The sequence below is a fragment of the Ceratotherium simum genome, chromosome 30 (assembly GCF_057802395.1).
Source record: "Ceratotherium simum simum isolate JZ-2026a chromosome 30, ASM5780239v1, whole genome shotgun sequence".
Classification (NCBI taxonomy): Eukaryota; Metazoa; Chordata; class Mammalia; order Perissodactyla; family Rhinocerotidae; genus Ceratotherium; species Ceratotherium simum.
In genome coordinates, this window is record NC_141929.1 from 28,414,753 (window position 1) to 28,428,584 (window position 13,832).

Below are 13,832 nucleotides of genomic sequence, written 5' to 3' on the forward strand. Positions count from 1 at the left end.
ATTTTGTTGAGGATTTTTGCATCAATGTTCATCAGCGATATTGGCCTGTAATTTTCTTTCTTTGTATTGTCTTTGTCTGGTTTTGGTATCAGGGTGATGTTGGCCTCGTAGAATGACTTAGGAAGTGTTCCATCTTCCTCTATTTTTTGGAATAGTTTGAGAAGGATGGGTATTAAATCTTCTTTGAATGTTTGGTAAAATTCACTGGAGAAGCCATCTGGTCCTGGACTTTTATTTTTTGGGAGGTTTTTGATTACTATTTCAATCTCTTTACTTGTTATTGGTCTATTCAGATGCTCCATTTCTTCTTGGTTCAATTTTGGGAGGTTGTATAAGTCTAAGAATTTATCCATTTCTTCTAGATTGTCCAATTTGTTGGCATATAATTTCTCATAGTATTCTCTTATAATCCTTTGTATTTCCGTGGTATCCATTGTAATTTCTCCTCTTTCATTTCTAATTTTATTTACTTGAGACTTTTCTCTTTTTTTCTTAGTAAGCCTGGCTAAGCGTTTGTCGATTTTGTTTATCTTCTCGAAGAACCAACTCTTTGTTTCATTAATCCTTTCTACTGTTTTTTTGGTCTCAATTTCATTTATTTCTGCTCTGATTTTTATTATTTCTCTCCTTCTACTGGCTTTGGGCTTTGTTTGTTCTTCTTTTTCTAGTTCTGTTAGGTGTAATTTAAGGTTGCCTATTAGGGCTTTTTCTTGTTTGTTAAGGTGGGCTTGTATCGCTATGAGTTTCCCTCTCAGGACCGCTTTTGCTGCATCCCATATGGTTTGATATGGCATGTTATCATTTTCGTTTGTTTCCAGATAGTTTTTGATTTCTCCTTTAATTTCATCAATGATCCATTGGTTGTTCAGTAGCATGTTGTTTAATCTCCACATTTTTGTCACTTTCCCAGTTTTTTTTTCATGGTTCATTTCCAGTTTCATAGCCTTATGGTCTGAAAAGATGCTTGTTATGATTTCAATCTTCTTAAATTTATTGAGGCTTGCTTTGTTTCCCAACATATGGTCTATCCTAGAGAATGTTCCATGCGCGCTTGAGAAGAATGTGTAGTCAGCTGTTTTTGGATGGAGTGCTCTGTATATGTCTACTAGGTCCATCTCGTCCAGTTTTTCATTTAAGTCTATTATTTCTTTATTGACTTTTTGTCTGGATGATCTATCCATTGATGTAAGTGGGGTGTTAAGATCCCCTACTATTATTGTGTTGTTGTTGATGTCTCCTTTTAGGTTTGTTAATAGTTGCTTTATGTACATTGGTGCTCCTATGTTGGGTGCATATATATTTATAAGTGATATGTCTTCTTGATGGAGTGTCCCTTTTATCATTATATATTTCCCTTCTTTGTCTTTCTTAACCTGTTTTATCTTGAAGTCTACTTTGTCTGATATGAGTATGGCAACACCTGCTTTCTTTTGTTTGCCATTAGCTTGGAGTATTGTCTTCCATCCTTTCACTCTGAGCCTGTGCTTGTCTTTAGTGCTAAGATGTGTTTCCTGAAGGCAGCATATTGTTGGGTCTTGCTTTTTAATCCATCCTGCCAGTCTGTATCTTTTGATTGGAGAGTTCAATCCATTTACATTTAGGGTAATTATTGATATATGAGGGCTTAATGTTGCTGTTTTGTCACTTATTTTCTGGTTCTTTTGCATTTCCTTTGTTGCTTGTCCCATTTGTTTTGGACTGCCAATTCAGTTTGGTTGTTCTGTCTTATGACTCTTCCAGTTTTCTCTTTGTTTATCATATGTGGTTTTGTTTTGATTATTTGTTTAGTGGTTACCTTGAGGTTTGGGCAAAAAATCTTGTGTATGAGATAGTCCATTATCTGATGGCCTCCTATTTCCTTATACTAAGTCAATTCAATCACTTTCCTCTTCCCCTTCTAAGTTGTTCTTGTTATACCTTATTCTATCTTGTGTTGTGGGTGTGTGTTTACAGTGATGAGGTTAAATTTATTTTTGGTGAGTTTCTTCCTTTGATCTTTGAATTTAGTATTTAAGTGGTTGCTAACCTATTCCGGTAAAGATCTACTATTTTTCTGAGTTTGTCTACCTACTTTTCTCCTTACTCCAAGCTTTGTGTTCCCTTTCTCTTCTTTTTTTCAGGCCTGAGGGCCTTCTTGAGTATTTCTTGTAGTGGGGGTCTCGTGGCCATGAACTCCCTTAGCTTTTGTTTATCTGGGAGAGTTACTATTTCTCCATCATATTTGAAGGATATTTTTGCTGGATAGAGTATTCTTGGCTGAAAGTTTTTGTCTTTCGGTATTTTGAATATATCATTCCAGTCTCTTCTAGCCTGTAAAGTTTCTGTTGAGAAATCCGCTGCGAGCCTGATGGGAGTTCCTTTGTACGTTATTTTTTGTTTTTGTCTAGCTGCCCTTAATATTGTTTCTTTGTCATTGACCCTGGCTAGCCTTACCACTAGGTGTCGTGGTGAAGGCCTTTGTCTGTTAATATACATAGGTGACCTGTTGGTTTTGCTTATATTTCCTGCTCCTTCCCCAGATTTGGGAAATTCTCAGCTATTATTTCCTTGAATAGGCTCTCTGTTCCTCTTTCCCTCTCTTCTCCCTCAGGAATACCTATAATTCTTATGTTACATTTTCTAATAGAGTCAGATATTTCTCGGAGTCTTTCTTCATTTCTTTTTAGTCTTAGTTCTCTCTCCTCTTCCATCTGGAGCATATCTGTATTCCTATCCTCTATAATGCTAATTCTTTCCTCCATATTGTCAGCTCTGTTCTTTAAAGATTCCAGATTCTCCTTTATCTCCTCCATTGTGTTCTTCACCTCCATCAGCACTGATTGGTTTTTCTTTATGCTTTCAATCTCTTTTGTGAAGAAACTCAATCTCATTGAATTGTTTGTCTGTGTTGTCTCGTATTTCGTTGAGTGTTTTTATGATAGCTATTTTGAAATCTCTGTCATTTAGATTATGGATTTCTGTGTCTTCAGGGTTGATTTCTGGGTGCTTGTCATTTTGTTTCTGGTCTGGTGATTTCATATATTTTTGCATTGTGGTTCCTGTGTTGGTTTTGTTTTTCCTCATCCTGGAAATCTCTGGTTGCACTTTCCACCTGCCGCCACTGTCTGGTGGTAAAGGGCTGTGTAGTCTAAGCCCCCTGCGCTCTGCCCTGGTTTTTCTGCTGCGATCCGCAGTTTTGTTTTTTGTTTTTTGTTTTTCCTGCTGTGATCCACGGGTCTGGTCGTTTGATCAGGTCTGCCACCGATCGCTTGGTCTGGTCTGCCGCGGATCGCTAGGTCTGGTCTGGTCGGTTGAGCTGCAGGGTCCGGTTTGCGGGGAGGGGGGAGCTCTCTCTTTTGCCCTCTGGGTCCCTGACATGGGAGGCGTCTCATTTGCCCCTCTTTATCCGCTCTCTGGGGTGCTCAGATGTTGATGGTAGCCTTGTGGCTCTTCTGAGTCCTCTGTGCGGGAGTTTCCCACTGGCTGAGAGAGTCCAAAGAGCTATGGTTTCCCCGCCGAGGGCCACCCCTCCCCCCTCTCTGGGAGCCTTGTGGACCAGGCCGCTGATCTGATGGGGAGGGAGAGGAGTTCTCCTTACCTCTCCTCACTTCCTCCGGGGCCCAGCACGTTCTGCTCTCAGATGTGCAGCAGTGTGGATCTTTCCGCTCTAGCTTTTCACTGTCTGGGATTCCGTTGTTGGTCTGTGACTGTTCCTTTTGTTGTATCTTGTCGGGGGAAGAGTTCACGGGAAAGCTCACTCCGCCATGATGCTGACGTCACTACTCTATGTTTAATTTTTTGAGGAACTGCTATACTGTTTCCACAGTGACTGTGCCATTTTACATTTCCGCCACAGTGCACCACGGTTACAATGTCTCCACACCCTCGCCAACCTTGTTTTTTTTTTTTTTTGAAATAATAGCTGTCCTAAGGGGTGTGAAGCGGTACATCATTGTGGTTTTGATTTGCATTTCCCTAATGACTAGTGATGCTGAGTATCTTTTCATGTGCTTGTTGGCCATTTGAATGTCTTCTTCGGAGAAATGCCTATTCAAATCTTTGACCATTTTGTTACTGGGCTGTCTGTGTCCTCTTACCTCATGGCATTCTCACAACCGCATGCACGGACACGTGCTTTTACTGCCCCCTCTTCACGGAGGGAGAAAATGAGGCTCAGAGGGATCCAGCAGCTTGCTCCAGACACCCAGCCAGTGAGAGTTCCTACGCTTGTCTGAATCCATGAAGTGCCCTTCCCCATGCGTCTCCCTGCCTCCCAGACAAGGGCTCTGGGTGTCTTGAGTGACAGCCCTGGAAATCCCGCTGTGAGAGCCAGATCTGAAGGGGAGCAAAGGCCGCTTGTGCCAAGATGTCTGTGGAACCGTGTTTACACAGAGGAAATAATGAAGAGCCCCGAGGGCAGAGGAGTCCTTTTTTTGTTGCTCTGGCAGAGTGAGCTGTGTCTGGGAACTCCAGGGAAGCAGGCCCATTTGAGGGCCCCAGGGAGTTCAGCACCAGAAGAACTAGGTGCTCCCCCAACCCACTCCCTTTTCCTCCTGGACACACAGCTTGGCTGTGCTTCCCAGCATCCCCTGCAGTCAGGGCGGCCATGTGACCGAGTTGCGCCAATGGCACGGGGGCTAAAGTGATGAGCCGCTCCTCCTGGCCTGGCTCCTAAAGTCCTCCCAAAAGCCTCCATTCTATTTCCCCATCTGCCGGATGATGGAGAGGAGTCCAGGTCCTGGAGGAGGGTGGGGCCATGAGGAGGAAGGAGCCTGGGTCCCTGAGTGACCATGTGGAAGGTCACCCACAGACCAGGATGTCCGATCAGACTTCATGTGAGAAGAAAAACACTTCTGCGAAGTTGAGCCACTGAGAGTTTGGAGTTGTTTGTTCCAAGAAGGAGCCTTTCCTGACTAACACCCTCTCCTCTTCCTCCGTGTCTACCCTAGAAGGGGGAAGGTTGAGGTTGAGTTATTGAATGACTGACTCATGGACTGACTGCTGAATGAATGAATATGCTACTTTGGGAGATCAGAATTGGCCACCTCAAAATACGTCTCTTTACCTCAATTATTTTCTCTGAAAGAAACTTTGACCTCCACCCACCCCACTAACTGCCTAACAGAATTTAACTCTAGGCTTGGATAGACAGGAAGGGTCCTTGCTGAGCCCATTCCAAGTAAAAGTAGAAGTTACCCTTTGTAAGAAACATTTACATTTGTAAGGGAAATCTCCATCTGTAAAGGTATCTCCCTCTCTGTACTGGGAAGAAGGGGGGATGACCTCATCTCTAGAAACTTATCGGTGTGTAAGACAAGGACTTAAATCTGCATATTAACCTTACTCTTGTTTACTGTGCTTTCTGGTAATCTCCCATAGCTGACTCGCCCCACCCTCAACATCCTCCTTTGTCTTTAGCTGAAGATAGTATTTAAGATGAGCACCTCGCCGCCTTGTCTAGTTACCCAGTGGGTCTCCCCCATGTATACGTGTTATAAAGCTTTGGTTGATTTTCTCCTGCTATTTGGTCTCATGTCAATTTAATTTGCAGCCCAGCCAGAAAGGACCCAGAGTGGGTAGAGGATAGTCTTCTCCCCCTTCGCTGCGTAAAGCTCTAGACTTGGGGACTAAATGAATTCTTTCATCAGGTCGTCCTGACAGGGGGTCCCAGGGTGGGCCAGGCCTGGTGGACAAATGCCTGTGGTTCCCCGTTGGCACCTACGAAGCTACCTCCCAGGTCCTCACGTCTAGTGTTGGCTCCCCGCCCCCTCACAGTGTGACCTCGGGCAACAGCTCACATGTCAAGGTCAAGGGCTTCCCCACTGGAAGAAAGGGGGCCATGGTGCCGCCGGGCCCACCTCAGAGGGACAACAAATGCGAACAAACAAAGCAGACACTGTTGTAGAGGATTTATTTTCCAGAAGGAGGCCTGTGGGGCCAGAGCAAGACAGGAGGTGAGGGGGGTCCCAGGACACTTGAGAGCCCTGTGCATGGGCAGGGGGCAGGTTGACATGTCCAGTGCCCGTGGTGGGCACATGATGCTGGGCTCCAGGGGGGACACAGGCCCTAGAAGGAACTGAATTTTATGGCTGGCAAAGTCATTCCCTGTACCTTGGACCTGAGCCCCACAGCAACCCCGTAAGGTGGGTATTCTCATTCTCAGGTGAGGCTCAGAGAGGTTAGGTGGTCTCCTCAGGGTCACACAGCAACAACCACCCTGCTGCGCTACACCAGGCTCAGAAAGGAACAAGCACGCGTAAAGCTTATTTCCTTTACCTGGGGAATCTGTTGTCCCCAAGGAGGCACAGATAAGTCCCAAATCCTACTTCTTAGCCTGGTTCCAGCCACCTGAGAACAACCTCCATCCAAAGCTCTTTCACTTAACTGTACCCCACACACTCACTCCCAGGGCCAGGAAAGTTCTGCCTTGCCCTCCTCCCACACAGCTCCTAAAATTCCTCCATTCATCCATTTGGCCTCTTAAGCATTAGCCCTCTTTTCATATACAAATATAACTAGAGTTTGTAGTACCAAGCCAAGGGTAGTCATTCACACCATAGCATGAATTTGGTTATCAGCTATTTGGGGAAGGGGCAAGGGAAAGCGGGCGACTCTGACGAGGTCAGGCCTGGGAGTGGGAGGTTGGAGGAGCAGTAAAAAGCTGAGGAAAGCGAGAAGGGTAAAGAGACCCAAAATGTAGGAAAATGGGAAAGAAAAGTGAATCGGGGCAAATCTGAGGCTTCCCATTGACCCAAATGGCTCCTCTTTCGATGCCATTGAGTCTCTGTTGATGTGTGAGGGCCTTTGGGGGGCGGGAGAGGGACATTGCTTGTCACTTGTTGAGCCCTGATTCTGAGCCAGGCCCCTTGCTCTGTGCTGGAGGCCGGGAGCCAAGAGTAACTGAGGCGTGGACTTTGGTCCAGCCAGCGGGGCTGGAGGACAAGCCCCCAAGTCCCGATAATTCCGGGAAGATTGTGATCAGGGCTTTTAAGAGGAGGCAGAGGACCAGGGGAAGTCTGAAAAATGAAACTCAACTACTGGCTGGTTAGGCCGAGCCGTGCAATGGAGGGCTGCTAGGGTTGGACCAGTACGGGGGATGGGGAGACATTCCGGGCATCAGGAGTGGCCTGGGGAAAGACCCAGGAGTGGAAATGTACGGCATGGGTTTGAAAAACAGGGAGCTGGAGTCCAACATGCACGAAGGGAAGTGAGGTAGGGCTGGAGACAGGGATGCAACCCAGATCCAGAGGGCAGGGGTGCCAGGCTCAGGGGCTCTGACCTCAGCCTAGGGCAGTGGAGAGCCATGGAAGGGATTTGAGCAGGGGAGTGGCTGACCAGGATCGTGGACCCTCTGGCTGCAGTGGCGCAGAGGATGGTTTGGAGGGATGAGGGGAGATGAGAGTAACAGTGTGGGGCTTGACCGAGGGTGACAGCTGCAGGGATGGAGATCAGGGACTGCAGAGTCGTTGGCACAGGCTTGTGTCGGGGAGCAGCTGCAATGGCAGGGAGCTGGGGCTCCATAGTCTTCCTGGAGGAGCCAAGGCCGCATCGTCAGGGCAGAGCCCTTCCTCACTGGTCCAGCTTCTGGAGAATCTTCTTCACCCAGGGCAGTCTGGGGTCAGCACAGATCTCCCGGTCCTTGAGAGTTAGCAAGCTGGAAGGAGGAGACACCGGGGAGACAATGAGGCCGCATTAGCCTGCAGCAAGGACGCCACATCCCGGCCCCAGGAGCTTAGCATTTATGAGGCACCTGCCCTATGCAGAGGTACCTGCTATATAGAGTGGTTCAAAATTTATAAGCCACCTGCTGTGTGCAAACATATTCCTTAAGGGGGAGAGAGGGAGATGAGCAGCAAGGACTTCTGGGACCCTCAGCCCCAGCCTTGAGTGCCAGGTCAGGCCAAGGAATAGAATGCCCAAGAATCTCATAATTAATGTGGACATTGCCTCGGGAGAGAGAGAGTATCAGGCAGTGGCTGAGAACATGAACTTTGGAGCCAGATTATCTGGGTTAAAATCCTAGCTCTGCCACTTGTAAGCAGAACAAGTTAAGTCCCTTAACGTCTCTGAGCCTCAGTTTCCACATCTGTAAAATGGGGATGATAACCGTGGTCCAGCTTTGTAGGATTTTGATGAAGATTCAATATGTTAACATAAACCGAAGTGCTCAGCACAGGACATAGCAGATAGTAGGTGCTATATAATTGTGCCAGGAGCTGGCCCGAACTTTTAACGTGGATTTTCTTAATAAACCCTTACAACAACCCTACCAGGCCGTATTATTCTACCCATTTCATAGCTGAGGAAAGTGAGGCCCAAAGAGGTAAAGCAGCTTGCCCAAATGCCAGAGCCGGTAAGATCTGACTCTCCGTGCTCGCTGTGAATGGACCCTCACGGGGCGGTGCCTTGGAGAGCAGCCCCATCCAGGCCCCTCTGAGAGGCCCGAAACCCAGAGAGGAGAAGTGAGCACCGGCCCAGATCACACAGCAATCGTGGGCGAAGATTCCCACCCTTGCCAAGCTGTGGCCGACACCAGGCCGGGCCCCTGGGGCACTCTGCCTCAGCCACTGTTGGCAGGAGTGGCTCAAAGCTGGCGGGGAGTCAGAGACATCCCCGGTCCCGGACCCCCTTCCTGCCTCTCGAGAGCCTGTCCATGGGGCCTGGAACTCCTGGCTCCCCTTACTGCCCTGACCTGCCCTTGCCCCGAAGACGACCAATGAACAGAAAGAACAAAGAAGGCAGCCATGTTGATCTTGGCCACGTGGGCCGCCTGCCGTGGCCGCTGTGTGACACTGGACAAGGCTCAGCCCCCTTCTGAGTCTCCATCTCCCCATTTGTCAAGCCACATTCTTTCTGGAGCTCAAAATCCAATAACCACATGTGTGCTGTCTTTTCTTGAGCATCTATCATATGCCGGCATGGAGCATTACACCTTCCACTTACTGTTACTGTGCCCTGTGATGCTCGAGAGGCCCCATAACCTCTCTGTGCCCATGTCCTCACTAGTGAAAGAGGGACCATAACCGTACCTAGTACATGGGGTTGTTTCAAGGATTAAATGAGTTAGTATTTATAAAGTGTTTATAACAGTGCCTAGCACTGAAGCACTCTCCACATGTTTGATAAATATTAAAAGAAGGTGATCACTCCTGTTATACTGATGGGGAAACCGAGGCTCAGAGTCGAAGTGACAAGAACCCCGGGAGGGCTTCCTGCTTCAGCCTTCTCTGCTATTCGCCTGCAGACCCCTCTGAGAGAGGGAAGATGAGTGAGGAGGAGGAAGACGAGAAGAAGATGGAAGGGGACGGAGCCCCAAGGGAGGCGATGAGACCCCGGGCCCAAGCACCCACCAGGGTGTGGTTTCACAGGCAGCAGGCTCAGAGGAGCTGGAGCAGAAAAGACAGGCCAGTGCCCCAGCCAGGGGCGGGCACAGGCACAGGCTCCAGGCCAGGGTGAAGGAAGCAAAGAAGCCGAGAGGAAGAAGCAAAGGAGAACAAGAACCAAAGGAGAGAGCCCTGGGCACGGACCCAGGAGCCCCGCTTCCAGCCTGGACAACTTTGAGCAAGTCACACCTCCCACCAGGCTGTTTCTCCATCTATGAAATGGAAATCACCCCACCTCCTCGTAGGATGTCATGAGGGTTAAGGGAGGTCACACAGTAACGCTCAGGACAGTGTCTGGCCCCGAGGAAGCTCTCTGTAAGTGTTAGCTCTTAATATTCTTCTTCTGGTAAGAATGGCTGCCTCAAGTAACTCCCAGGGCGTGGGGGAGGATCAGATGCTTCTGATAGGAGCATCTTTACTGACTCAGCTGCACCAGGCACACTGCCAACACCCTGTACCCTCCTCTCCATAGCCTACACTGCCCATCCCGCCACGCATTCGTTCGTTCAGCTCCACGTCCTCAGAACCCGGCATGTAGCAGGCGCCCGTGGTATTCATAGAATGACCCCATGATTTTTTTTTTCTTGGAATACCCAAGCCTGGGCTGAGCCCTCGATTCCGGCCAAGCATGCGGAGGCCCAGCTGCATTCCTCCCCACTCGGGTCCACCCTGCCTTCCTGCACTTGGACCCCCCGGGGCCACACCCGGCAGGCCCTCCAAGGCCACCTCCGCAGCGCCCCACTCACACGACACCGGGCCGCCGGCAGGAGTCCGAAGTCCAGTAGTAATATTTCAGCACTCGCACGGGCAGGGGGTGACGGATGTAGTCCCGGCAACAGATGCTGTCCTCCACGTTGGCGCCATAAGGGCCTGGGAGAGAGGGGTCAGAGGAGCCACAGGCTGGGGCACAGAGAGCCCTCCTACGGCCTGACTTTGACCCCGCTTTTCTGTTCTCCTGTGGAAGGCTGGCGTCCAGAGGATTCTGGGCCTCGAAGTCCCCACTCTCGGGGCCTCTGCAAAGCCACTAAGGGCCCAATGTCTACACGCTGGGCCGGTCAGCTCAAGGGAGAGGGATTCAGAATGACTGAGCATCAAGGATGCCCTAACTTCTAGATGGTTCCCAGAAACTCTGAACAGGAAGGAGCCTTAGAACCTTGCTATTCAAGGTGAGGTCCAGGGACCAGCAGCGGCGGCATCACCTGGAGCTTGTCAGAAATGCTCAGTGCCCAGACATCCTGCTGAATCAGAGACGCAGTTTGACAAGATCCCCAGGAAATTCGAGAAGTCTGTTTCAGCTCACATCTACTCTAACCGCTTCATGGTGCAGGCCACCTTAAGCAAGTTATTTAATATCTCTGAGGCCCAATGTCCTCCTCCGACCAAAGTGGTAATAATAGTACCGAATCTATAGGGCCTTTAATGCAGGGAAAGCTCTCAGGAAACCCAATAACTGAGCAATTATTGTTGCTAGCTGCCTGATTCCCAATCTAGTGCTTATTCCCCTGCCTAACACAGGGCAGGAGAGTTCACATTAGGATGGAGAAGAGAAGTCAGGAACCCAGAGTTGAGAGCAAGTTCTGGAGTAAAAATAGGGTGGCGGGAGTGTAGGACCAGCTTTCCAAGTAATATCCCTTACCCCAGCTCCTGCCTTTTCCCCCTCCAGCTGGCCCCCGTTCGTGGCTCCTTTTGGAGTAGAGGACCCCGGGCCATGCCCATCACATCCCCCAACTGGGCTGAGACAGATCCTAGACTCTAAGCCTTCAAGACTACTCATTTAACAGATGTGTAAACTGAGGCTGGGAGCAGCCATAGGACTAGCCCAAGAGCCAGCGGCAGACTGGGGTCTTCTGCTCTCAGTCCAGTGCTCTTTCTGCTACATAAGGAAGATACTCTGGTGTCTGGCCCTAGCCTCTGCAGGGAGCCCTCCCATTCCCCAGCCTCACCTGCGTCGGTTGCTTGAAGTACCATAGCAAGGAGGACGAGGGCAGCCAGGAGCGGGGTCTGTAGGCTGGCCATGCTCCGGTCCTGTGTGTCCCAGCCCAGATGTCTACAATCGCCGGAGGACAGGAGGGCTGTTATTTAAGTGCTGGCTACACCCACAAGCCTCAGCCACTCTTAGTCATCAGTGAGCCCAGCATCTCTGACATTCACATTATGAAAGCAGAACTCCCGCTTCCTCCAAGCCAAAGGAAATTCTCTGTGGCCGGGAACACTCAGAGGGGACCCCCACTCTGTCCTCTCTGAGTCTCAAGAGACTTGCAAAATCCCCCTTGAGCTGGGCCTCTTAGAGGCCTGTGCTCCCCAGGGCCTGCCCGCTGTGTGACCTTGACCATGTCACTGGATGTCTCGGACTCGGTTTGCCCATCTGGAAATGGAAGAGATGGGTCCACAGCCCTACCTGTTTACCTCAGTGGTTGTTTGTAAATCAAGAGAGAACGCGGACAGGAGCCAACAGCCCTAAACCCTCACCTGGGACTGAAGCCCATCTGGTACCCTTGGTGATCTTCATCACTGATCTCTCTTCAAAGGAAGAGGCCTACAAATCCATTGGGTTGGTTTCTCTGCCCCATCACCAGCATCTTCAAGGCTGCTCACAAAGTCCCAACTTGGGCCAGTTCATGGTACACTCAACAGGTGCAAAGAACTTCACATGTTTCCGTCCTGCCTGCCCTTCCTTCCTAGCCGTCTCCAAGCTCTTCCTCACCTGCCAGCTTCTCAGTCTATTACCATGTCCCACTGACTCTACTTCCTAAATCTCTCTCGGATCTGTGCCCTTCTCGCCACCCCGTTGTCCCTGCCTGGTCCAGGCCACCTCCACCTCAGGCTCAGATGCTGGCCCCTCAATCCCCTTTCCACACTGCAGCGGCCAGAGTGAGCGGCCCAGATTCACAGCTGCACGCACCTCCCTCCCACTTCAAAACCCTGCTGTGGTCCCTTGAGCAATCTCTTGATTTTGGCCCTCAAGGCCTCCTTTCCAGACCTCTTGCTCCCACTGGTCTCCCTCCCCCGAGGGATCCAGCCACACTCCGCACAGTTCCTCAAAGAGGTCTACAGCCTGTCTCTGACCACGAATGCCCTTTCCACTTCTCTACCGCATAAACTCCTATGCGTGCGTCAAGAACCACTTGAAATGTCACCTTCTGGGTAAGCACATACCCTCAGGACTTCAAAGTTTTCTGAGGTGATCTAGAACATGGACAGATTATGAACATGGAGCAGATCTAGAACATGGAGCAGATTATGTCAGATTTTCTCTTTTTCAGGCCCCTCCCCAGAAGCCAAACTCCAAGCTCTTGGAAGGTGGGGGGCTCCTCTTCTTTGTCTTGGCATTTGCAATGTCTACCAAGAGTGGGGTATGTGGTGGGCACTCAGAACACACCTAATGAAGGAGGAAACTGAGGCTCAGAGAAGGAGGGGACTTGCCCAAGGTCACATGGCCAGTAAGTGGCTGAGCCAGCCCTGGACTTTAGGACTCGGCATTCCATTTGTAAAAGGACACATCCATTCATTTATTCACTCACTCATTCAGCAAATATTTATTGAGTCCTTTGGTGGACAGAATAACGGCCCCCCAAAATGTCCTAATTCCCAAAACCTGTGAATATGTGACCCTACATGGTAAAAAGGACTTTGCAGATGTGTTTAAGTTAAGGATCTTAAAATGGGGAGATTTCCTGGATTATCTGGATGGGCCCAGTGTAATCACAGGAACATTATAAGAGGGGAGCAGGGAGTCAGACACGGAGCAGGAGATGGGATGACAGAAGCAGAAGTCCAAGTGATGTGGGTCTAGGAGACCAGGAACGTGGGCAGCCTCTAGAAGCCGGAAAAGGCAAGGAAATGGATTTTCCCTTAGAGCTTCCAGAATAAACCCAGCCCTGCTGACACCTCAACTTTAGTCCACTGAGACTGATTTAGGACTTTGGACCTCCTGAACTGTAAGATAATAAATTTGCGTTGTTTTAAGCCGCTGAGGTTGTGGTCATTTGTTACAGCAGCAAGAGGAATACAAACCCCTGCCATGTGCCAGGTACAGTGCCAGGGTCTGGGGACACAGCAGGGAACAGGTCCCTGCTGTTGTGGAGTTTACCTTGGAGACAGACGATAAACAGGCAAACCAACACCAAACAAGGTACTGTCAGGCCGGGGAGAGTGTGGGAAGAAATGAAACAGACAAAAAGAGTGACCATAGGGAAGCAGCAGTTTTGGGTAGTCAGGGAAGGCCTCTATGAGGGGGTGACATTCAAGCTCAAATCTGGAAGATACCAAGGAGCCTGCCAGGAAGGAAAGAGCTAGTGCAAAGGCCCTGTGAGCTGGTGAGAGGACTGAGCAGCTGGGGTGGGGTGGGTGGGGAGCAGGTGGGAGGGGCGGGCAGGCAGGGTCAGAGGGAACCTGCTCAGCGGTGATTCCTGTGAGCCTCCTGATGGGCATGCATCGGAAGTGCACAGCATCACCTCGGACGACCTCTTT

At 49.6% G+C, this 13,832-nt stretch overlaps 1 protein-coding gene across 1 annotated transcript; it reads right to left on the reverse strand.

Moving 5' to 3' along the window:
• Positions 1-5,883: 5,883 nt before the first annotated feature.
• CCL22 (C-C motif chemokine ligand 22) lies at positions 5,884-11,378 on the reverse strand. Its single transcript, XM_004431643.3, has 3 exons — positions 11,306-11,378; positions 10,109-10,232; positions 5,884-7,633 (listed from the first exon to the last, which is right to left on the reverse strand). The coding sequence occupies exons 1-3, from the start codon at positions 11,376-11,378 to the stop codon at positions 7,549-7,551; spliced, it is 282 nt and encodes a 93-aa protein (XP_004431700.1). The 3' UTR covers positions 5,884-7,548.
• Between the last annotated feature and the right edge of the window lie 2,454 nt (positions 11,379-13,832).

Bases quoted from the DNA above. Each gene is read 5' to 3' on its own strand.
- CCL22 (XM_004431643.3), bottom strand. From the start codon at position 11,378: ATGGCCAGCCTACAGACCCCGCTCCTGGCTGCCCTCGTCCTCCTTGCT. The intron at 10,233-11,305 runs GTGAGGCTGGGG...CCTCTCTCCCAG, and splicing joins ACTTCAAGCAACCGACGCAG to GCCCTTATGGCGCCAACGTG. The intron at 7,634-10,108 runs GTGAGTGGGGCG...TCCTCCTTCCAG, and splicing joins TGCCGGCGGCCCGGTGTCGT to CTTGCTAACTCTCAAGGACC.